The 25,758-nt window shown below is 36.1% G+C and overlaps 2 protein-coding genes and 1 long non-coding RNA gene across 5 annotated transcripts; 1 reads left to right on the top strand and 2 right to left on the bottom strand.

The window, feature by feature from the left end:
• Nucleotides 1–3,913: 3,913 nt before the first annotated feature.
• LOC140009445 (uncharacterized) lies at nucleotides 3,914–7,450 on the bottom strand. 3 transcript variants are annotated; one of them, XR_011816868.1, is made up of 5 exons: nucleotides 6,791–7,450; nucleotides 6,024–6,128; nucleotides 5,535–5,564; nucleotides 5,301–5,402; nucleotides 3,914–4,360 (listed from the first exon to the last, which is right to left on the bottom strand). It is a non-coding gene; the product is annotated as an uncharacterized lncRNA (long non-coding RNA). The 3 variants fall into 3 exon arrangements; XR_011816866.1 differs by having other exon boundaries at nucleotides 6,030–6,128; XR_011816867.1 differs by lacking the exon at nucleotides 6,024–6,128.
• Nucleotides 7,451–8,315: 865 nt separating this feature from the next.
• LOC113695876 (dolichyl-diphosphooligosaccharide--protein glycosyltransferase subunit STT3A-like) lies at nucleotides 8,316–17,892 on the top strand. Its single transcript, XM_027215053.2, has 23 exons — nucleotides 8,316–8,549; nucleotides 8,702–8,764; nucleotides 9,812–9,867; nucleotides 9,968–10,039; nucleotides 10,284–10,389; nucleotides 10,507–10,557; nucleotides 10,878–10,973; nucleotides 11,140–11,199; nucleotides 11,290–11,403; nucleotides 11,952–12,038; nucleotides 12,679–12,782; nucleotides 12,903–12,998; nucleotides 13,794–13,914; nucleotides 14,037–14,117; nucleotides 14,203–14,334; nucleotides 14,432–14,704; nucleotides 15,091–15,234; nucleotides 15,748–15,934; nucleotides 16,023–16,120; nucleotides 16,355–16,434; nucleotides 16,519–16,606; nucleotides 17,371–17,460; nucleotides 17,538–17,892. The coding sequence occupies exons 1-23, from the start codon at nucleotides 8,430–8,432 to the stop codon at nucleotides 17,598–17,600; spliced, it is 2,382 nt and encodes a 793-aa protein (XP_027070854.1). The 5' UTR covers nucleotides 8,316–8,429; the 3' UTR covers nucleotides 17,601–17,892.
• Nucleotides 17,893–19,862: 1,970 nt separating this feature from the next.
• LOC113695846 (protein unc-13 homolog) lies at nucleotides 19,863–25,520 on the bottom strand. The gene is made up of 5 exons (XM_027215021.2): nucleotides 24,484–25,520; nucleotides 22,867–23,733; nucleotides 22,043–22,498; nucleotides 21,223–21,412; nucleotides 19,863–21,135 (listed from the first exon to the last, which is right to left on the bottom strand). Exons 1-5 carry the CDS (start codon nucleotides 25,042–25,044, stop codon nucleotides 20,204–20,206), a joined length of 3,006 nt encoding a protein of 1,001 aa, XP_027070822.1. The 5' UTR covers nucleotides 25,045–25,520; the 3' UTR covers nucleotides 19,863–20,203.
• Between the last annotated feature and the right edge of the window lie 238 nt (nucleotides 25,521–25,758).

Below are 25,758 nucleotides of genomic sequence, written 5' to 3'. Positions count from 1 at the left end.
TATCAAATAAACCAATACAATAATTGGTACTACTTGATTAATGTACATGCTATATTGTGGGTTATTCGCTGGAGATTTATGGCTTCTACAATTGACATTTTGACTGTACAGTACAATGGATACATTGATAGAATAAAGGCTCCATCTGTCAAATGAGTTTTTTTTATGTTTGTCTAAAACTTACTGTAGAAGTTATGGGAAAAAATTTTGAAGTGTGTAAATTTTTAGATATTTTGAAGTGTATAGTTTAAAAATTTTGAGAAACTTTTTTGATATTACTATAGTTAAAGTTGTTAAAAGACTTGTAGCTGATAAACTTGACCAAAAACTTGCTTGCCAAACAAGCCCAAATATAGATACTAACCCAACGAATGTAAATAGTAAAGCAACAAAATAAAATATAAAACACAACAAATTTATCACTTTTTGAAAATTGTACCTCATATCTAATTTCAATTATCCAAATTCAAATTTGTCATCCCTCACCATGAATTGTTCTATGCAATCACACCTATGATTGTAGATAACCCCAACTCCATGCTAGAAATGAAGTAAAATGGCTACCAGATAGAAGATTAACCAAACTCAAGCACTACACCAGATTGAAGTAAATTTGCCACACTATATGGTTCTTCAAAAAAAAAATCCAGATGGGTGCATAGTGCACTCGTCTGGTTCGATGGTGGTTCTGTCCCCATCGGCCCTCATAGGTCCAATTGAATCTCCCTCTTAATTAGATTAGGATAGAATAAGATATAGATAAAAAGTGACGATTGAAAAAAAAAAAAAAAAACTCAAGCACTAATCAACTCTTATACATTATTATCCATCTATAGAATAGGCATCAATTAATGAATAAAGGGCCCCCTCGCTCTCTCCCCCGTGTGTGTTTGCTTGTTTATCCGTCTGTCTCCCTCTATATATATATATATATATATATATATATATATATATAAATAGGCGCTATGCACTTGTTATCTATTAATTACAGTATTTCATATGAATAAAGATTTTAATTTTTAATAATTTTATGCATTTTTACACCTAAATTTTAGATATTTTTACTAGTCAAAAAACTAAAATTTATAATATACCAATGAGTAGATGAACTTTATGTATAAGCCCTAGGGCTATTGATAGGTAATAATAGAGTTTTTTTAAAGGCAATAATTGAGTTGTTAATTAATTACAGAAAAAATCAATATAACATTACTCTTATGTTGTTAACTGACACCTGACATTAATTTTTTTGTCATATAGTTTCTATGTGGATAACTAACATGTGACATTAGTTCATTGTTCATACATTTCACATACTAGGAGGCATGAACGCGCTTTGCGCGATAGAAATGTAAAATGGCCTGCCCACTTTTGAAGTAATAAAAATAACAATTTATGTAGAAAAGTATATTTTTTAGTATAAGTATTCCACAAGTCTGAAGTTTTGTTAATACTTTTTGGCTGTTTCTTACAAAGCCTCTAGTCAATGGCAACTGCCAACTTTCATATTTCGGAAAATCATTTCTGGTGCAAAAATGGAGCCAATGTAGTATATAATACAGAGCAAGGAAAGAAAGAGCACCCCACAAGTTGATCTTGTCTATATGATTATAACTAGTTTTGTACCCGTTCGTTGAACGGGAATCGTAGGAAAATAATAAACTATTTAGTCAATTTTATAAAAATGTCGATATAAAATACAAATTTAATGTATAATCTATTATAACTTGTGTTAAGTATATTACTATGTGCGCATTGTAATATAACGTATTCTTATAATATAAATTTGAATATCTAATTCAGTGAATAATAATTAAAAAATAGAAAAAAATAACATTCAACAATACCATAACATTCAAAAACTTAAAAATAAATAAAAGTGCAGTAAATAGTATCAAATAATATTCTACTCTTCAGAAACTTGTTTTTGTTTTTCTTCTGTTTGAACATTCTTCTCGATTTGTCCGTGCAAATCAGCATTTATTGATTTTTCATTATCACTGCATGATAGCAAAGCAGGATAACTAAGTATGAAAAAATAAATGATTTATCGCATTCAAGATTGTGTATAATAATACGTAAAGATTATAATTTAAGAAAGTAAAATAGTATATTAAATCTACCTTCTCATGCAAATCTTTTTATGAAGATTCTCTTCTTTTGTGGTTTTTGTTGAACCCTTTGATGAATGATTCATATGAAGTGTATTGGAATGTTGTTAATTATAATCATCTGTTATACTAATTGGGATCTGGAAAGAAGATGCTTCAGGTTGGTATTGATTGTCGGTTCTACCAATCTGATAATGATTTATCAAAATTAAAGGCAAAAATATTATGTGAAATATAATATGTGAAATATAAGAGAAATTTATTGCGCATTACCTATGAAAGCATGAAATGTGTTTCTCTCCTGAAATCACAGTAGAACCATCTAGTCACTATAAATCTATTACTACCATGTTCCAGATTATAATTGTTCAACTTGATTTGGAACACAAAAGGTTTCCACGTGATCTTATTTATAATTGATGATACGATTTCATTGCTAAATCCTTCCTGAAAATGAAATGCATCATAGATTTTTTTTTGTTAGAATATTCAACAGCTGAGATAAGTGTCGGATTGTCTACTATTATTAAAAATATTTTAAAAAATTAGATATAAGTTTACCTTCTTAAATTCTTCAAGAACAAAAGAAAGTTTGTGTTCTATTATTCTTTCAGCCTTTTGATCAAATATAACAAACCAAACACTACCGGTTGCATCACTCGCCAAGACTTTTAACATATACTTATATAAATACACATACTCTAAAAGTTATGTTTATGTAGATGTTGTAGTAATTAAAATGATAAAAAGGTTAACACCTATAACATACCTCAAGATATGTTTAAATCCTACAAAAATAACGATCAAAGTACTTGTTTAAATCCTATGTTTTCATATAAAACAAATAGAAAATAAAACAAAAAAAATTCAAGATATGTTACTAAACTCTTACAATTGAAGATCAACATGCCTTTTAAAAAAATATATATATGTATTGAAAGAAAATGTATCTGATAATCAAGAGGAGTGGAAACCCAAAATCGATACTTTAATGTGCCAACCGCTTGCATTGGAAATACCTAACCATGAATTTGATATTTGAAATCAATATATTAGAGGCTATATGTAGTGTAGGCATAATAAATAAGAATTGATAAGGATATAAAGAGGTATTGATAAGAACATTAAAAATAGGTTTATCTTGATTTAAGTTGCTTAAAGTACATAACTTTGGGTAGGAAATAAAAATCATATAATATTAAGAATTCTTATAGGAAATAAGAATTGATATATATCCAAACAAAAAAAGAGTAAGCCACGTAGGAAACTACTTGCCGTCTCGTTAAGTCACGTAGAAAAGAGAAAACATGAAGGGATAAGAATGAGAATACGACTTTATTATATATATATATGATTATCAGAAGGCAACAGAGGCAGAAAAGCAAGAAAGAAAGGCTTGAAGAGCCAATTTTTCTACCTTGATGGTTCATTGAAATGCTTATGATTCCAACCATCACACTGGATAAAAAAAAATGCACCACCCAAAATGCTATTCAGGCCGATATCCTCAGTAGCCAAATAGCAAGCAAAGTATAGCCAAGACTTGAGCTAAATGTGCAATAGAACAGTTCTAGATAGGATATAATGAAAATTCAAGATAGCTTAAAAAGTTATATCAGTCACGTGTTTTTTTGTAACCAAAGTAACCAAAGTTAGCATTAACTTTATTGCTAAACATCAAAACTTAATAAGTACAAGAACCATAAGTACAATGAAACCATGTGGATTATATATGCATGTAGAATGCCAGAAAAAAAAGGGAAAAAGCACAGAAAAAGTAAAGTAATAGCAAATAGAGAGGCTAGAACAAAAAAAAATACTCAATATATTGAAGAAACTGCATCCAATACAACCAAACATGAACAAAGGTAACATTGTCAGTCTTTCCGCCAAAACAATGGAAAAAAAAAAAAAGAATTCACAGCGCACACAAATGGAAAAAAGGTAAACCAAATACTCAAATTCACTATACAACCTGTACAATTGGCTAAAAAATAGTACAATTTTTTAATTTCGAACCCCCGAGGCATTAACACTGAATATATTACTGAAATCATTACTATATACTTTAAGTAAGCAAAAGGACTATAGAGTAAAATACGACAACACAAAAGGGATGCCAGGCCTCAATAATTCGTGGCACATTCTGCATCAGTAGTTTTGAGATGTGAGGCCTCAATGACTTGGATGATAGTCTGTCGAAGCAAAGAACTGTGGACCTCAAATATACTCAACGCCTTTATATCCATCTAACAACAAAAAGAAAGAGAAAACGGATCAAGAAAGGAAAATGGGGCAAAAAGGTGAAACCATGTGGACTATGCATGCATAGATAACTCATGAAAATAAAGAAAAAGCATAGCAAAGTAAAGTAATAGCAAATAGAGAGGCTAGAACAGGAAAAAAAGGTACTCAATACATTGAAGAAACTGCATTCAATATGATCAAATATGAACAAAGGTAACAATCTTAACCTGAGCATTTGGCTCTTTATGAACAAAGTAACAATACGACTAAATTTTGGCTATTTGGCACTTTTTCATTTAAAAAAGAAACATATTGACCCGAGCATGAAGTCTTGTTGCTGCACCTCTGTTGGCTCAAAATGCCCAATTTCTTCCATCTTGCATTCAGGTCTACAACATCCTTCATCCAAAACTACCTTTTACAGTAAAAGTTTCATTTCTAGTGAACTAATATTACAAAAAGTCAAATAGTTACAAGGAAAAAAAAAGGCAGTGGGTATTCTAGCACAAAGACAACTACTCAAAATCATTCCAATATCTTGTCCCCATAATTGATTGTTTTTGCCTTGTTTATGCAATTATCTCTCATATTTGTTTATAGGAAGCACCATCACATCAAGTAAAAAACACTTCTCTTGCATCCTACATCAATCTGGCATGATTCCATCGGGTACTAAGACTACCAAAACCCAAGCTCGTAGCCCAAAGAACCTACAACACTTTATGCACCATAGTTGAAGACATATTTAGAATAACTAAGGTACCATATATTTTCTTTTTTTCAGTGCATAGGCAGACACAGTCATACAGAGTTATAATAAATCAAGCACACCTCAAACAAAAGAGAAATGAATTCTTTCATATCTTGATAAACACTTCAAATGTATACTAATCCTATGAACAACCAAGTAAAATGACATTGATATGGTATGAAGAGACATACACATCAGCATGCATGTACACTTCAGAACCAAGATTGACCAACGTCCTCGGACTGGTTATATTATTTTTCTCCAACGTCTCTATGTTTCTTTTCCGATCAGAGCTACAAGAAGTTAAGAGAAAAAAAAGTAAAGAAGCATTGCAGGTCAAAGTGAACTTGTGCAAAGAAGTAAGAGTCAGAGCAATGAAGGTGAATAATATCAATACCTAAATGCAAGAAAATTTAAAAGGATACAAAACTTTCTGTTGTTCAAATACCTTGTCCCTGCAAAAGATAAACCCAGAATATTAGAAATTTGGCATATAACAGAAATTCTGTCTCTAAATTCGCAACTTAATATTGAAATATTAAATAGAAAGTAGGTAAGTTCTCTAACTCATATAATCCCACTGCTGATGGTAATAAGCTCAATAAAGTGGTAACAGGGGATGGTTTTCCAAATAACAACTGTAAGCGGGTGAGTTCAATATGAGGCAGCTAACTGATTAGTAAGGATAGGCTTCAGAAATTAGTTTCCTGTTGCTTTTGCAAAGAGTAGAAAATAAGAACATTGTATCCTTTACCAGTTGCTAATAACATTGACCGTGCACTAAAATACCATTTCCACAAACTATCAAAAATTCATGGAAAGCAACCTTAATATGCCTACCGCCATTGAACACTTAATATCAATAAGAAGTACATAATTCAACAAAAGAACAAACAAGTGAAGCAATAAAGTACAAATGCCTTTCAGCAAAAGCGTGAACAAGATTAGGCTTCAAGTCGCAATCAACAAACTCTTCGAATCTTTATATCTTTTCTTGCCGAACCCTATCCGTTTCAGGCCTGGACAGGATTAATCAAATCAAAAAACCAATTTACTCTAATTCAAACAAAAAAGATGATATTGACCTTATTGAATCACAAGGGGAGTCTAGAAACATGAATAGGATGAGTTCCAAACTTAAACGAATAATTAAACAAATAAAACAGGAGAAGAAGAGTATAACAAGACGCCTGTGTATGATATGTGTATGACAAAAGTATTTTCAAAATTTCTCAGACAACTTTAGGCATAAAATGCAGAAACAATTATCTCAAGAAAATTCAATACCGAAAAGTCATCACTATAAACATCGTCAAGGACATAAATAAACTCTCTATCTTTTCTGTGCCCCACCCCAAAAGAGAAAACCATTCTAGAAGCATGTCTAACTAAGCTTACTCCTCCATTTCCTTTAAAAAAAGAAATCATAATTTCGAGCTCCTCGAGATGGAAGATGAGACGGAGGTCAGCGCAGCTGATAAGGAAATTTGGCAAAAGGTGTTGTCTTTACTTAGATGGTAATTGCAAACGGACAATTGGGACTAGGGAGCGGGAAGACTGGGTTATGAGAAGTGTGATTAGGTGGTGGTGGTGGTGGAGGTAGAAATTAGGGTTGTTATTATTATTAGAGAAATATGAACATAGAGGGAAGCGATACTTATGGACTGTGGTGGTGATATACCTTGACGGAAGATTTTTCGGTCGCTCTAGGGTCACTTGAACTTCTCGACCCTCTTCTTTACTGTCTTCTTCGAAAGCAAAGGCACCACCATTACTGCTGATTCTTCTTACCTTTTCCCTCCTTAACTTGCATATTTCACACACAAATTACAATTAACTATTGATGTACAAGCGTCTGTAAAGAAGAAGAAAGCGGCGGTGGGCGAAGGTTGAGAGTTTACTGTGGATTAGGGTTTTGTTGAGCCGCCCATGTTTGAAATGGAAAGGGTTGTTTGAGGCCACATTTAAGAGAAAATGAGAAATTGGTGGCCTTCACAAGCTAGCAAGAAAAGCAAAATCAAAGGGAAAAAGGGAAATCATCGGGAAAAGTTAAGAGAAACAAAATCAGCGATAACATTGACTCAAGTAATGAGATTCCAAAATGAACTACTAATCTACACTTGTGCTGATCTTCAATCGTCTGGAGGTTTTATTGAAGCTTTATTGAAGCTTTCAGAGGTCGTGGAGTGAAGAATAAATACGAGCGAAAGCAAGAGAGAGAAAGAGAGGAAAAGGATGGGAACGGAGAGAGTCTGAGGGGAAGAGGTGAGAAAATAGAGAAGAAAATGAAGAGTAAAAGATGAGAGGCGGCGCCTCAAAGCTTGGGTCTGATTTAGGGTTAGAGCTAGAAGAAAACCTAATATCCTAAACTCGCGCAATGCGCTGAATGAACGGGAAAAAGCGTCACGTGAGGACGACGAAAGTCACGTGGAAAACGACCAAATCCTTGGCACTTTTATTACTTATGTAGATAAAGAGTTGACATGTGATAACACTAGTGACATAATTTGCAAATCATTGATACCTTTTTTAGCCTATTAGTGTAGGATTAAGGACAAAGTTTTTTTTTTTCTGGAAGCAGTTCATTTTGCTTTTTTATTTTTTATATGTTGGTAATAGACCCACATCTTGGTTTAGGTTTAGGTTTTGATCATTGTTGTACCAAAATTATTATTGTTTCTCATTTTGGTTGAATTGAAAAAAAAAGAAATTCATCTTGTAGGTGTTTTCGCAGCAATATTTTGCTTTTTAAACTCATGAAATCAAAGATATCACCTCATTTATTCTAAAAAAAAAAGCCTTCAAATATTACCTCTTTAAATCTCACCGGTCCATGTTAGGAAAAAAAAAAGAAAGAAAATGTAAGAAAACATCTGCCAAGCATGGCCTTTGTTGGGTAATTAAACTCTAGTCTTTTAACGACTTTTACCCACTTGATCCCTAGGAGGTGGCCAATTATCTACAGGGTGCCATGTATGAGGAGCCAATAGAAAGAGTCCACGTAACATTCTAATATAATAGACGACAGAAGTAGATTTTTGATCCAAAGCCGATATTGCCCCATCCTGCCCCTCTCCGTATCCAGAAAGCGTGCTTCGCTGTCACTAGCGACCTGTTAATTGCGTTACATAGACCACGCTTTTGTTAAAGTAAAATTGTATAAACCTTCGCAAAGTAATTAATTCAGCCAAAAATTACTGTGGCGGGTTAGACTGGATACGAAAAGTCTTCTCTCGCTGCCTATTCCTTCTTCGTCTAAACCAAAACCCCCAACCCAACTCACTCTCTTGTAGCTGTAGCTGCGCTTGTTTTGGCCGTCAATGGCGGCCCCGGAGACCAGCCCAACCCCTTCCAGTCTGCGCAACGCCTTTGGCCACGTCTTCTCGATTTTCATTCTTATTTTAATCGGAGTTCTAGCCTTCTCGATCCGTCTCTTCTCCGTGAGTATACTCTGCACCTACTATCAAACTCACATCTATGTAGTGTGTGTTTAGAATTTTCTAAACCTAGACTAAAATTGGATTGGATCGTTGGAATGTGGTGATTCACCAATCTTTTTGTGTGGTTCTGATTAGGATTTAATTACGTGCAGGTGATTAAGTACGAGAGTGTGATCCATGAATTCGATCCTTATTTTAACTACAGGGTCACTCAGGTTTGCGGTTCTTATTCCCTTTATTTTTGTAGCAAAGTTCTTTTTATACTAAGATGACGATAGCTTTAGCTGAAGAGATAATCCCAGGATTGTGTTCTTATATGTCTAACTAATCCGTCTTTTTTTAAATTGAAGTTTTATGAACTTTGTTTGCATTTGACTGCGATGAAGCATGAATCTTTGTAATTGGGTAATGCTCGCCATGCATAGGTTGAAACAGATGAAATAATTTAATAAAGTGTAGCTAAACTTGTAATGTGCGAATGCCTGTTATAGTTGTCTGTTTTGGTGTCATAGGAAATGGTGATTTTGAGATGTTACTTCTCATGCTATTACTCCTATATTCGTAAACAAATGTTATCTGCTTTAAGTTATTTATTGCAGAAATGATTATGATGGATGATAATTGTCTATGATTGATCATTTCGTTGTTTTCCTTCATCACTATTGACGTGGGACTGAGGATTAGTCCTGTGCACGTTTTCAAATTCTTGAGGTTGATAGCATCTTTTGCAACTCCAGCCCTCCAAATGCAGGGCGAGCGCTTGTATCATATAGTACCTGTTAAGCAAGGATTTTATCATAAAACTGTCCTCTGTAGTATTCTCTTGTTTTCACATGCAACTTCTTGTTTGTATATCTTGCTGAAAATTTTATTGGTCTCCTTAAACATCTTAATGGTTGTTTGGGTGCATTTAAGGACACTTTTTTCAGTTTTATGTATTGTGTGATGTGTTGAAGCACAGGAGTAAATTACATAAGCAGAACCAAGTGAGTTATTATGAAACTTTTATTAGGTCATCTTGTCAATATACGTTTCAGATCTTTTTAGTTTTCCATATCATATGAAATAACACTAGAGAACTTGGACCTCTAGCTGAGGCAAATGGTTATCATAACTTTGGTTTTTTTCATGTGAGAGTTGTAGCTCTAATCTTGGTGATGATTATTTTCTGATGTATTATATCTTTCCTCTGATGTAGAGTATATAATTGTTCGTAACATTTTGAATTGAAAGCATGCTAACAGATGCTCTTGTGATTTCAGTTTCTGACAAAGAATGGAATATATGACTTCTGGAATTGGTTTGATGATCGAACCTGGTAATTTCTATATCAATCTGGGATATTTTCCTTCTTAAATTGTTTCTTTCAGCTTATGTAGGTTATCTGAAAATGTGAATTGCCTTTTACTTGAACAAAGGTATCCTCTTGGGCGAGTGATTGGTGGAACTGTTTATCCTGGACTGACATTGACAGCAGGCACCTTGTGGTGGTATGTGTCATGGATTATCTGTGTTTCTTGAAAATACTGGTTTGTGTTGACTAAGATGGATGAATGTCTAGGTTCTGTACAGCCTAAAAGTTTACCATCATCACAAAGTGTCCAAAGTTAGACTTTCTGCGCATTTTCCTACTCTTCTTCCTTCTTTTCCCCTCTGATTTTTTCTTAGCAAGCTGCTACTGTTTCTGAGTCCTCTACATATTTATTGATTTTACCTAATACTTTGTGATGGCAGGTTGTTGAATTCTTTAAATATTCCTCTGTCTGTGGAAACTGTTTGTGTATTTACTGCACCGATATTCTCTGCTTTTGCTTCTTGGGCTACATACCTTTTGACAAAGGTCTGTTTTTCCTTCTAACAGTTTCTGTTTAAAAAAGCACTTCTATTAATTTCACATAACTTGGCATCTTTAATCAATCTCTTCAATTTTCAGTATATTAAAATTTTTCAAATGCAGGAAGTTAAGGGTGCTGGTGCTGGATTGACTGCTGCAGCTCTTTTGGCCATGGTAATCTGTGTGCTGTCATCCATAGCTTAGGATTATTGTCAATGTAACGACACCTTGAAATAGCTTTTGGCATGTTGTTTCAATGACCTGGATCCATTACTTAATACTAGTCTTCTGTTGGTATTAACAACCTATTTTCAAAACCATTCTAGTATTTCTGACCAATTTGAACAAGAGGCTTCCATGTTTATATTTCTTTCAACAACAAATTCTAAATCAGGATTCAGGTAAAGTTGTTCATTGCCCGTTAGCAAATGCTAAAGGGCGCATATCCATATGTGTGGTACTTTTTATATGTGATTGGTGGTTACTGCTGGCAGGTTCCGTCCTATATATCTCGATCAGTCGCTGGAAGCTATGACAATGAAGCTGTTGCCATATTTGCTCTGATCTTCACTTTCTACCTCTATATAAAGGTTGTCTGATGCTCTATTTTACTGCATGTGATACTCTATAACCTTTCAAGCGAATGATACCTTTAACCATTTTTTACTTGTTTCTTACAGTTTTTGTTGGTATTTTGCAATTTGTCACTGTGGCATGATACACATAAAATGGACTGATGTTTGGTATTTATTGCAGACATTAAACACTGGATCCCTCTTCTATGCAACTCTAAATTCCATAGCATACTTTTATATGGTATGAGGAAGGGAAACTATTGGTTATTTTCCTGGCAATTGTATGTCTGTTTTTCACCTTATTTCTTTACTTTTTCTGATTTGTTTATAGGTTTGCTCTTGGGGAGGGTACACCTTCATTATCAACCTCATTCCAATGCATGTGCTGCTATGCATAGTAACTGGTCGCTACTCTTCTCGATTGTACATTGCGTATGCTCCACTTGTAAGTACGTTGGTAAACAGTTGCATTATATAAGCTCCACTTGTTACTAATTGTGCTCAAGTATGGAGATTGAAGAGTTATTGGTACTTAAGTTACATAATCTGTAGACTTCAGAGGAATATAGGATTTGAAGGTGAAATGAACTGTACTAATGCAAAGAAAGTAGGTAGGCAGTAGTTAGCTCACTACCGTGGTCAGGTTTAACTAATAACTCTGCATTCATCGGGGGTGAGATATATGGGAGAATCTCATTATGTAGAACTATCATTTTTCTTTTAAAAGATCTAGGGGACAGTGTATGTGAGTATTATTTAATGTACTGTATTCTTCTGGGATGGAAGCTTATGTTTGGGTGAGCTTTGAGAAATTTGTAGTTGTTTCTATGGTTTTGGTTTGTGTTGTATTATGGGTTTTTATGTCTGGTTGTAGTATATTGGAAATCTGTTTTGATTGATATTGAATTAGTAACGTCTTTAAGATAAATATACCTCTTTAACGCTGTTATTCTAGTCATCCTTGTGCTAATGTCTTTTTAATTTCAAATATAGGTTGTCTTGGGAACATTGTTGGCTGCTTTGGTCCCTGTTGTGGGCTTTAATGCGGTCATGACGTCTGAGCATTTTGCTTCATTTTTGGTTAGTTCCAACGAGCTGGTTTTCCTGCAATTCCTGCTTTCTTATTTGCTATTACTGTAGCCATGGATTTATCTCTCCCTCATGTCTGCTGTTAATTGATGGGCATATTCTAAAAAAATACTGCCTTTGACAGAATAATTGTGTACAAGGTATTGTGCATTGAAACCATCTTGGTACTAAATCTTTCTTGTGATACGATCAGTCTTGGTACTCTGGATGAAGTCATTTCAAAGTTACACAACAACTAGTAATTTCCTGTTTGTCAATGGAATGAAGTCCTCACAAAATTGCATCAGACTAGTGTTTTCCCCATTTGTCAACTATATTTTTCAAAATTTCTTCCTTCTTTGTTTCCTTCCTCTAATTTGAATGAAGGCCTGTGCCCTTCCTACTTCCCTCTCCTTTTTATCATTTAAAGGGAAAGTAACCTTGTTTTAAAGAATAATTTATGATAAAGTTAAAACAAGAGAGAAAATGAACGCAACTCAAATCCATAGGTACATAAAGATTGAACTCCTTATAGGTCTCATGCTTGTTACGGTAATTCATTACTTATTTTATGCTCCTTAATCTTGTTAAATTTATGCCTTATGTTGCTCTTAATCTCTAATTTTACTCTTCCATTCTTGTTCATGTACAGGTGTTTATTATTATTCATGTTGTAGCTCTTGTTTACTATATTAAGGGGATTCTGTCACCAAGAATGTTCAAAGTGGCTGTTATGCTTGTGTTGTCAGTTGGCCTGTAAGTGCCCTTACTTGTAGTTTGTACAGAAATTTGCTTGCTGTTATATTCTGTTAGTTGTAGCTAAGAGTTTCATAGAATTTTTTTGGTTGACTTAATTACTTGTCATTCAAATTTCAGGGTAATTTGCTGCACTGTGGTGGCCGTACTTATAGCATTAGTAGCTTCCAGCCCAACAAAGGGTTGGAGTGGGCGTAGTTTGAGTCTGCTTGATCCGTGAGTCTCTTCTGTCCGTCAAATCCCAGTTGTGAGTTCATGATTTGCATGGAACCTATCTAATTAGTTTCAAGGCAAATGAAATAACCAAACTTGAAATTTGATGCTTTAACTAAACGGGTTATGTTACTTTATACATATAGTTCTCTCTACCGAAGTTTCCTTTCTGGACCTGCCTCTGCCAGAGGGAACATGGTCTGATGTCCATTTTGTCATGTTAGCCATATAACGATTATACTTGACTATCATTCATGAGCCATGTATGGTGAATCAGGTACTATACCTATAATAGTTGGAAGATGAATGTAAAATTGTGCGTGGTCTTTTAAAAACTGCTGCATTTTTTCTTACAGCATTTTGGTTCTTTCTTTTGAGCATGATGACTGTATTTTATAGGATTTAGTCTTGATCTGGCAAGTTGTTGCCATCGGTTATTTGAACTGGTTGCAAGTCACTGACATTCCAGAGGGTTGGTTATAGATGCCATGCAGGAAACCACTTGATAGATATCCGGAATGTGCATGTAATAACTTGGCTAACGTATCCAATTATGTATATGAATATCCAATTTACACTTGAACTCTTGTTTTGGATCTCCAGTTGCAAAGCCACTCATGTATCAGCATTGGCTAGCTCCTATTTTATTTTAGTCCATTATTTTTCCAGAAGTAGAAATTCTGTTGTGACTAATGAAAACTCGTTCATCCCATTGTTTGCCTTTGATTATGTTCTCATTGTCAATTTCTGAGTGATCTGACACTACTCTCTGTTTTCCTCATCTCTTAATTGTGCCAGAACATATGCTAGCAAATATATACCAATAATTGCCAGTGTTAGTGAGCATCAACCACCTACTTGGCCATCGTATTTTATGGATCTTAATATTTTGGCCTTCTTGGTCCCAGCTGGCATTGTTGTAAGTTGTCAATTTTCTGATGGAAACTTTATTAGGATTCTGGAGATGTTATCAATATGATTTTCAAGTTACCCCTGGCAGATTGGCAACTCATATCCAATCTATCTTGTTTGCAATTGCAGGCATGCTTTTTGCCACTTTCTGATGCAAGCTCCTTTGTCATCCTTTACATAGTTACATCAGTATATTTTTCAGGTGTCATGGTGAGATTAATTTGAAATATGCAAGCTTAATACTATTCTCTCTTGGCATCCACTATGTTGAGCAACATTCTTTTTGCTGTTACAGGTGCGACTAATGCTTGTACTCGCTCCAGCGGCATGCATTATGTCTGGAATTGCTCTTTCAGGAGCTTTTGATGTTCTTACTCGTTCGCTCAAATTTCAGTTGCCTGGTACATCAGAAATTTTTGCATCTGATGTAAGCCTTCTATTTCAATCGTTACTGAAGACTCCTTCAGATTATTGGAGATATAATTTCCTTGTATACTAAATTCTTTATATTTTGACTCTTTAAGGCGGTGGATACCGGTTCCGAAAGTGTTATCTTAAATAAAGATGGAGCAGAAGAAGATAAAAGTGAAGACTCTGTAAAGGAACGACCTTCAAAGAAAAATAAGAAAAAGGAAAAGGAAAAGGAAAAGGAGAAAGAAAAGGAGAAGGAGAAGGAGAAGGAAAATGCTGGGACATCATCTAGTAGGTCACATGCTGAGAGAAGGCCTTTGGTTTTACCTGTTGAAGCATCTGTCATTGCTATTTTCTTACTGGTTTTGTTGGTTGCGTTCTATGTGGTATGTATGCTCAATTTGCTCTAGTAAAAGAGGAATACTTTAATCTTTTTGTTTGTTACTAATTTGCTGCTCGTGACTGGAAAAACCCAATTGTATGTCTGTTATGCATGTGGTAACATTTTTAACCCCTATAGTTAAAAAGGTCTTCTCAATGTAATACTTAGACCTTTCTTAGTCATGCCATTCTGAATGACATATTTTTTGCAAATTTAACTCCAAATACTGTAATATAATCTGTGAGTGGTTTGTGAGAAGTTCACAAAAAGATTCAGATGAAAGCAACACTTAAGTTTGGTTGCACTTTTTGGTCCTTATACTGGATTTCCATGTTGTTCTTTAGCTTCCTGGTTGAGCTCTTCACTGTTTATGGATGATTTTTCATGTAGGTTCATTGTGTCTGGGCAGCAGCAGAAGCATATTCAGCACCCTCGATAGTGCTAACATCTCAATCTCCTGATGGCCTTCATGTTTTTGATGACTTCAGAGAGGCCTATGCATGGTTGAGCCATAACACAGATGTAGATGATAAAGTGAGTTGTCATTCTTTCCACAACATATATCTTCCCAAATTTTAGTAATTTTTATTGCACCCATTGTGTTTAGTATGTTATATTCTAGTAATGATTAGTAATGCTGGATTTTGTATGTAATATTCAGACATCAGAACCAAAGCTCTAACCAAACAGGAGAGAGAGGAGCACATAAAACTATGCTTGCTATTGTGACCATAGTTATCCACCAGATTCCAAACTCCAACATCAACTAGCCTACTAGATTTAAAGAGTTCAAGTATATTATCTCAAGTTTTCTGCTCAAGGATGAGTCTTGTCATAGAGAAACAAGTGAAAAGAAGAAGAAAATAAAATTCTCAAGCAAGAAACGATAAAAGGAAAAAATAAGAATATTTTTTGTGTGTGTCCTTTGTTTGTTTATATTTTTTAAGTCTGATAAATACTGTACCAGTTAGTTTGCTGTTTAGCCAATAGGTAACTTTTGCAGATGAAGACATATAATTGATAATATATTTCTGCAAACTCTTTCAGGTTGCATCTTGGTGGGACTATGGTTACCAAACAACTGCCATGGCAAATCGCACTGTTATTGTTGACAATAACACTTGGAATAACACTCACATTGCTACTGTTGGTACTGCCATGTCTTCACCTGAAAAGGCAGCTTGGGAGATTTTTAACTCTTTGGATGTAAAATATGTCCTAGTTGTCTTTGGAGGTTAGTTCTGCAGCATTACTCTCAGTAATCAGGCCCAGTGTTTACATTAGCAGCAGAGACCGATCTAACCTGTACATCTATGCTTCAGGTCTTGTTGGCTACCCCAGTGATGACATTAATAAGTTCCTATGGATGGTTCGGATAGGAGGTGGCGTCTTTCCTCACATCAAGGAACCTGATTATCTGGTGAGTACTTAATTCTGGTAATGCTAGATTTGAAAGAACATTCTATGGTTACTTATTGTAAAAAGGGAGTAATAAGATTTTAAATTTTACGCACTTAAAACATATGTATGTGTGATATTGAGCTAATGGGAGTGGGCTATGGAAGCATTTCTCTCTACCTGTCAATTGTTGGTCTTTTGAATTTTTTCTTGCGCATTTTAACCTGAATTTTTTTATTTTCCTTGTGCCTTAAAGAGAGATGGTCAGTATCGGATTGATTCACAAGCCACTCCAACCATGCTAAATTGCCTCATGTACAAGCTATCTTATTACAGGTGCTGTTACCACTTTGACTCTACGTTAAATGGGCTTCTTTACATTTCTGCAAATCCTTAATATTCTTGTCTTTTTTGTTATAGATTTGTGGAGACAGATGGGAAAGGCTTTGATAGAGTAAGGCGAACTGAAATTGGAAAGAAATATTTCAAACTTACCCATTTCGAAGAGGTAAGACTGATTTTTTTATGTTCCTATACTTAAATGTTATCGTGGCCATTTGAGTAATGTCTTCTATTCACCTCTGTTTCCTATTGGTCATTGGGAAAATAATGGCTAAATGGAATAGTAGAAAGGTTGGCTGTTCATTACTTGATTTTTAGACAGTGGCACTTAAATCTTAAATTGCTCGTTGCACTAAAACCATCAACTGTGGCAAAAGTTGTAAAGAAGAATCTGCCGCTTCTCTGTTTAAGATTTTCTAATTAGCAACTTCATAATTATTATTGAACTTCTCCTTGCATGGCTAGAGCTTGGCATAAATAAAATAAAAAGGCAGTACACATGTTGCAGAAGGGCGAAGTTTGCGAGCGGCTCGATTCGTTTGCAGCCCTACAGAAGGCATACTTCGTTGCCAGATTTGAATTAAACGAGTTTGGGTGCCTAAAGCCCCTGCTAGAAGAAAGTTTTAATTCAATGGGAGCCAAGAGCCTTTTTTAACATGAGATGCGAAGGATGTTGCATCCCGTTTTTGTTCTAAAAGAAATTGGTTTAACCTAAAACTATTCCGTACTACTTTCCATGTGTCATATTACAATTAAATGATCTAGATTGCTTACTCAACACCTGTTGCACCTGGCACCAAGAGCTTGGGTGCCATTTCTGTGGAATTTATGCTTTTGTTGCTGCTCCATCATCTTGTTGGACTTGCGATGTGAAGAAACATTGAAATATCATTGTTCATTTTGAAGTGCTCTTTGTGCAATGTATCTTAGGTATTCACTACTCACCATTGGATGGTGCGAATATACAAACTAAAGTCTCCAAGAAACAGGATTCGAGGGAAGACAAAGAAATCCAAATCGGTAATCTTTGCAGCATGCTCTTTCCTTTGTATTACGTGTATAATGTATAATTGACTTACAAAACCTTCTTTTGTCAGAAATCTAGCTCGACAATCAGCTCAAAGAGTAGCAGAACGAGAAAGAAGAATCCTTGGAATTAGGAAACATTTTCTTGTAGGCGGTGATCTCAGGAATTCCGTTGTAACACAAGTACAGCATTTTTACGTATTCTATGGAGAGAGATTTTGTGGCATGAGTTGGCCTAGTTGCGACAGTAATTAGAAAATCAAAGATTTTGCAGTCCCAAGGTGTTTCTTTAAATTGTCAGAGGCGATCTGGACAGAAAAAGAAGAGAGTTTCGGATCTGCTCTTGCATCTAGTTGTTTGCAATTGCACAAGAAATCTCAGATATACAACGTTATGGCTAATCAATGTATTACACATTCGCTAAAAGATTTGCGCTTGTTATTTTTCGGCACTCAGATTTTTGGTGATCAGCAGTGAATTACCCAAGAATGTACAGTCTTGGTTTAGAACCTGTACCCACAAATCATCAGGTCGGACGCCGTATTTTTGGGATATCCAAGTTGTTGCCCTGGGATTCTTGAATTTCTTTTTTGAATCTATCCCAACCTGTTGTTTCTTCCACTGGTATCAGCCAATAATCAGCAGAGCTTTGCCACCCCCATTAATGGAAAATTCTACAGTACCTTTTGGGCATCATACTATTATGTATTAATTTATCATTAGATATATAAAAAGAAATATTTACTCGTAGGTAGTTGTAAGAGTTTAAATTATTGAAAATGATTCAAGATCATAACTTTTGAGGAAACATTTCTGCACTTAGGCAGTGGGCAGCTAGGCGTGGCCAATAAGCACTGGAAAGAGCCCCCTTCCAGTTCCAGCCTGCCGTTCTTCGGTATTAGACGGATGGATTTTTGCTTTCGTTTGCTGATATGCCGCAATATGTGTGGCATGGCATGTTACCTATTTGACCTTCTGTTACTCACCAATGGTTTTCTTCACGCAGCGCGTAAGCTTAAGGATTGAAGATGCCAAGTACAAAAAGGTCTAGTGAAAACCCCATCCTCAAAAGTGTAGGTGAAATTTTTAATGAAAACGGCTGCATTCTCCATATGGAAGCTGTTCATCTCATTTCGTCGTTTCCCCCCTCAATTCCTCTGAAATGAATAAATCAAGACTCTCTTACCCTGTCACGTAATTGCCCTTTAGTGCAATAAATATTTCAGATTGGTATGTGCCCCATTGCTGTTTAAGTATCACATTGTACCACCATGTTATCAATCTATCGTAAGGCGAGAAATTGTAAGCTTCACTCAAAACAATACCTTTCCCTAACAATACAAAGGGAGTATCAACGAAGAAGTTTGTAGGACAGGAAGAACAAGGAAATAAGCCGAAGGGACAGAGTATGACAACAGCAACACCAACAACAACGGCAGTCTTCCATTTCATCATCAACTATTCAGTATTCATACCCTTTGAACTGAGAACGACTTGAACCACAAAATCAAAGAATGATAGCAAGCATTGGTCGGTCCATTTATTCAGCAAGCCTCAGTAACTCTAGAATATTTCTTAGGTTACGTTTGATAAAACTGAATCTGAATTCTGAAGTTTGAATTCTGAAATCTGAATACTGAAACAATTAATTTGCTGAATTTTAAGCACTGAAAAAAATATATGAATGTCTGAATTTTAGTGCTAAACCTATTTATACTGTTTGATAAATATTTATAGCTGAATGCTTAATAAGTTTAATTTGACAATTTTGCCCTTATATCCTTTCATTCAAAAAAGAAATAGAATCTATGATTTAATTAGTTTAAATTTGTTAGGTATGAAAATGACAATATTTATTTTTAAATCAAATTAATATAAAAGATGAAATATATTATATGAGGAGTATGGAGAAGATGTGAAAGTCATTAAAAAAGGAGAAAAAGAAACAAAAAATCGTTAGATAGAGAATATTAGGTTGTTTAATTAAATAAGAATTTTGAACATAATTAACAAACAAGGGTAGATTTGGTAGATAAGATAAGGTAGTTGAAGTAATTCTATTGATTCTTATCAGAATTAAGCATTCAGTTAGGACTCTTGTGCTGAAAAAAATACACACAGGTTCAGCACTGCTTAACAAGTTCAACAAATAGATTTTCATTTATCAAATACTCAAAACATCTGAATGTCTGAAACAATTCAGATTCAGCACTTTTTTATGTTATCAAACAGACCCTTAGTAAATGCATATGGCATAAAAATTTCTTCTTCAAGCAAGTTCCACATGTAGACTATAAAAACAAGTCAAAATCCAACCTGCGTTGTAACATCTCTCTCTGTACAGCAAATTTGAACTTCCTTTCTAGGCAAAGCTCAGTAAGGTGATAGACTTGCGATTTAGGAGATAAAACTGTGTTACCAGCTTGTGCAGTTATCTTCCGTCGTCTCAGCAGCAGTCGAGGACTTCAAATATTGTCTGAAACTGGAAGTCCGAACTCTTATATACAATATACCAAAGAGCAAGCCCCATGATTCTATCGATGGAAGATTCTGTTAGGATCTATGTGGTAATTGCTTTGATGAGAAAGAATCTCCCATGGATACTCTATGCAAGAAAAATCTGCTTCTTATAGTAGTGAGGTCGATCGATGTCAATAACGGTCCATTACAAGTAAATAAGAGGAACTGCTGATGCCTGGTAAAATTCTACATTTGCATCACCTCCTTGAAATCTCTCTCACAGCTTCTTTGGGAAATGATAGGTCTTCTTTAAAAACTTTGTAGCTACCTCATCATTTCGATGACATAAAACTCGAAGAATTGTGTTAGGGTCAGCAGCGCTCCACTGACCTGAAGTTGGTGGTAGTGGAAGCCTGGAATTGTCTGAAGCTCCATACCTATTAAGAGTCACAATTTTGTATTGCTCAACAAGTTTTACAGTTTCAGTATGAAAAAGTGAAAGGACGTCCTTTGAAGCGGCTGAATACTTGTCTATTAAATCAGTCGGTAATCCATCCCCATCGGACCAGAATAGCTCCATAAGAAACCTAAAGTCCTCGTCTAATACTGCAGCATCCTGCACAGTGAAAGCACGAGAAGGGCCCCCAGCAAGCAAAACCAACAAGAACCCATCAAAAGAGGCTTTCATTATTTGTGTAATTACGCGAGTCCGGACCCTGTCGTGCACCGTTGCTGATACAATTTCTAAATTCTGCTCTAGCTGTTGAAGAAATGGTTCAATCCTGGCTGATGAGACCTGCCCCACATACAGGTAATCCCAAGAAACATGGTTCAGATTGTGAAAGATGATCCTATAGGCAGTTGCTTCAGAAAGTTGCTGGATCCCCTCCACACAAGCTGCTACTGAAAGCTCAAACATTTTATCTGACCCAACTGTCACAATACTATCTTGAACATAACCACTATTTGTCAAATTAGAGGTTATCCTCTTCTCCAAGACTTCCACCTCTTTCCGGATGAGATGCATGGTATTTATGCGAACACATAGCTTTGGTATACCAAAGTAGTCATCCACATCACTAGAGCCAACTTGAGATTTCCTTACTTGAACCATATATGATCTATCTTTCTTCTTAAATACACCAAACTTTGAGCCAGCAGTACATCTTGTCAAAGCAGGTAGAGGAGGAAGAAAAGTATCTTTAGATCCTGCAGATACATGTATAAATTAAATTCAGAAAGAAATAATTTGATTGGTTAATTCAGATACCTTTTTCCAGCCTATATGATACTTACCACAGCCAGATTTTGACTTTATTATGTAATTCTGGAGGCAGGCATCCAAACCATTCATCAAATCAGGAATCAAAATTTGATGTGTTGCTATTGGCAACAGGAAAAATGCATCCAAAGTTTCATCAATAATGCGAAGAACCTCCACTGCAGAGGGAGCAAATCGCTCTTTGTTTGCACGAGGGTTCCAGACCTGTTACAAGAGGCAAATAATCTTAAGTCCGTTCTGGCTAACCAGATGTTTCATTTTTCAACGACAGAATCTCTTTAACTATTGAGAAACGAACCTACAATGAGCCATTACTTTTTTCCTTTTTTCTGCCCTGGGGATCAGGATAAGGGAAGTTGGGTACTCTGAACCAAATTTGGTGAGGATACAAAAACTCAATTTGACGGTACCACGTATACCTTGTCCTAAATCAACATCCTAACTTACATCTTCTTATAATGAATGCTAGGAGTGGAGGCACAAGGGAAATTTCATCCATGCAGCTGTTCCTTTTTATCTGTCTGTAATGCAATTACTCACTCCCATGTGCTTAGGAGTATAACGTATAAAATTTGTGCATCAAAACGCAGCTAACATCAAACAAGTAAAGAAGAAACCAGACAAAGACAAGACATCCTTGCACAAGAAAAGTAGCCCAAATGAATCACATATAGACTAAGCCATCTGACTAACCATCACATAGTCCCTCGACAATTAGAATTTTTTGTGGAGAATTTAATTTTAGTGCCAGGATGTGATCAACAAGCTAACGATAACTAATGATGCCAATCAAACAGAGACATGGAGTCATAAAATGAACGAGAGATTAAAGACCTCTTGTTGCAGATTTCTCTCAACCCATTCCTGGAGTCTATCCACCCTTGTCTTTATCCATGATTTTACCAGGTTAGCAATGACAGATTCAGCTTCATAAGGAGTCATCTCTTGAATTATTGCTTTCCCACCATCATCACTGTCCACGGAATCTGCAACGGCCATCTGTACAAGATTTTTTTCCAATTTGTCAGAAGCTATCAGCACTAGTACAGCATCAGGAGTCAGCTCTGTTATACCAGAAACAAATTGCTTCAGCTCATTTCCGTAACAAGCATGAAGCTTTGCTGCTGCAACACCAGTTGCAAGAGGGTGCCATTGCTTGAGTATTGGACTGAATATTTCCTTCTCGTTAAAAGCCAGATCTGTTATATTCTGGGCAAGTACAGACAGCATGGGAAGAGAATGCTGCTGGTTCTTCGCAGTCTTCCTACTTGCGATTATCTTCTCTTTTTCCTGTCTTCAGGTATAGCAAATAGAACAAAATTGAGTAACTTTTAGGCAAAATCAAATGGAATGTGCAAAGATGACAACACGTGTGAGGACAATGATTTATTATACTCATCTTAGGCCATGAAAAGGAGTGAATATTTTATGATGGGGGGCCCATATAGGATTTACTGCAGCCAGAACACTGAAGCAACTAGTAAAATTGACAAACAATGATCGAAATTAATCTAGTGGAAAAAGATATTTCTTTGCAAAACTTCATCCAGGAGGAAATTCAATGGATCAACTTCTTTTTAACTTTGGAGTGGAAAAATTGACAAACTCTATTTCATGCATTTTAGTACCTAACAAAAGCAGGAAAAATCTAAACTTGCCTGAGAAAATGCACGCTGCAGAGATGATCGGATGTAAGAGTCAACTCTACCACATGCTACATCAAGTTCTTTCCATTTTCTATGGTTCGCCTGAGAACCATCTGCCGCAAGTACTCTGGCAGCAGATATGGCCAGTGACAAAACATTCTCCATTATATCAATGTTACCCCCGTAAAAGTTCTCATGGTAAGCAAGAAGTTGTTTCTCTGCCCAACTCAAAATCAAGCTCATTGTAGAACTCAGTATTTTCCGGTAAGCTGGGTCCTTAAGATCCTTTGCATCCTTTTCAACTTCCAGCAACAGACTATCAGTGGCCAAAAGCAGATCATTTCCAACTTGCCCAGAGGCAATATATCGACTGAACAAAACCCATGCTAAGCAAAGATTGTGCAAATTCTCGTTTATACCAAGGATGATCCAAGTCTTTTTGATGAGTTCTAAAACCTCATCAACTTCATCAATGACAGCAGTTTCATCACCCACATCGAAGCAAGATTCAAGAAGTATTTGGTAGAGATGAAAATTCAGTGGAACACCGTCAGCCCAGTGGCACATCCCAGAGCCAGACCCATCAAATGATCTGCAGGCAAGCGACATTACCACATTGCGAAGGGCTTGGATTGACTGACTGTGCTTCCCGGTCTCCATAGGTTTTTCAGAAGCCCCACGAATGATCTGGCGAAGTTGTTGAGCAGAGCTGTCTCTCTTATCCAGCGGAAGATGGGGATGCAAGAGCAGACCAGCCTCGAGTATCTTCAGGTTCCTCTTCTGCCATGCCTCGTATTCCAGCTGATTAGGAAAATCTGAAGATTTGAACTGTTGCAATAGCTCTAAAGGCAGAACCATTGACTCCATCCGTCTTCCAAGCTGTTCAAAGGAACAAACAAAATGTCAATAGCCAAACCATTACCTCCTTTTAAGGCTAATTAAAAAAAAAAAACAAAAAGCAAAATAGGCCAGAAGAGGTTAGCCTTTGAGGAACAATCCGGCTTGGATCAGTATTCCAGTGTTCTAATTCTCAGTCTTGGAATTTGGAATTATAACTGACGCAAGATCATGCAACAGATTGGCACACACGCTCAGACAGATAAAAGAGTAAAATAAAAACTATGGATTCGCATTCCATAATGGAATTAGAACTGAGACAAGCTAACAGTTGAAAATAATGAGACTCTTTCTTGAACTATATCATAAACAGACATCAAAGCTTTCCATGACAATGAAAAGAAGAAACAAACATAGTCCAGTTTCAGTTTCGTTAAAAGTTTTAAAATTTCCGGTTTTGTTTCCAAGTTCTAAAATTAAGCAGCAATCCCAGAAATGTAAAGAGAAAAAAAAAAATTTAACGAATTTCATAGTGGACTGAAACTCATTATCACGCATTGAAACCAAACTTTAATTGCTAGTATAATTACTAAGAGATAACTACCAAGGAAGAACTATTTACTGGAAAGCTAGCCAAATTTAACCTTTCTAGCTCATCTACTTCTAATCTTCACTTAACTCAGTTATTCAAGAAAAGTATAAAGCAATCCCACTGAAATTGAAGAACCAAACAGAGCCTAAAGCTCAAAGTTGGGATTTTAATCTACTGTAATAGAGAATCATTGAATAAACCTGTCCAGCAGCTACTCTTAATAAAGCTCTTCGGACCCTGGAATCGGTTTGCTCCGAAACTCTCATCTGGACCCTCATCAACTCACCCACCGTCGACGACCTTTTCTTCTGGGTAGTACACTGACTCGCCGAGTGCTTCCCCTGACCCGCGTCTAAGTCCGCGTCCGCCTCGTCCGAACCTAAATTCTTCCTCCTCGACTTCAAACCCAGAGCTTTCTTGACCTTACTAGCCGCCGCAGACGTCACTGACCTCTGCAACGATGCTGACGTGGACCGCGACCTCTCCATGGTCCTCTCCGAATTCGATACATAGGTCAAGGGCCTGGATGCACCGGAGCTCCGGGAAGCTCCGATGAGAATCTCGTAAGCATTCTCCCGAAGCTCCGACTGGGTCAGGTGAAGACTTAGTTGGCCAAAAGGGTTGGGAAGCTCTTCCAAAGGTGGGATTTTTGAGGTGGGATTGCTGTATTGAAGCACCATTTTGGTGTCGTCCTTGTTGGTTTCGAAGTGGGTTTTTGATTTTGCTAACGTTGTTGTGTCCCTGTAAGCATAAGACATCATGTCCTTCTATGCAACTCTCTGCGTTTTCATGGGTGTGCTAGTGTGCGAGGAAGACCAATAGTTCTAGTGCTAAGTAACGCATAAATTAATACTAAAAAGCAAGGAATTTTGGGATTTGTGATGATGTTTGTCATACAGAAGAGGTAAAACTTTCTGCTGCTTTGTTTTTGTTTTTTCTTTTTCTTTTTCTGCGTGGGAGTCTGGAAGAAAAGGAAGTGGGGCTTATGGGGAAGGTGGAGAGTGTGGAAAGATTCTTGCTTGGCTTTAAAGGAATGAATGATGTTTTGAGTTGGGAATTGAAGTGGAAAAGGCTAGTTGATCCGCCAGAAAAGGAATATGGGTTCTTATCTTTTTTCCTTTATTAATTTGTTCAAGAAAAGGTATGGCTTGGTTAGAGAAAAGGCTAGTTGGTGAGGGAGGAGGAAGGAAAGCGGAGGAGAATGGAACTCAGCAGAGATTGGGACGAGAGGAAATCTGGATGCTTTTTCGACTTTTGATTATTTTGGAGTTACGGGCAGGATTATGGTAGTGCCTTGGTCCCTATAGCATGAAAGAGAGGGTTGTGTCGTGTTGAAAGAGTAAAAATGGAGAGTTGGAATCGCGCAAGAACACGTTGAATGGGAAGTTTGAATCCCCACTATTTTGCAAATTGGCATTATTTTGATGTCTACACTGCTGCTTTGGCTGGATAGCAGCTGGAATGCTGGATGTGGA

This window comes from Coffea arabica, chromosome 6e (genome assembly GCF_036785885.1).
Source record: "Coffea arabica cultivar ET-39 chromosome 6e, Coffea Arabica ET-39 HiFi, whole genome shotgun sequence".
In the NCBI taxonomy this organism is placed as follows: domain Eukaryota; kingdom Viridiplantae; phylum Streptophyta; class Magnoliopsida; order Gentianales; family Rubiaceae; genus Coffea; species Coffea arabica.
Note: the sequence above shows the minus strand (reverse complement) of the source record. Positions and strands in the feature narration are given on the sequence as shown.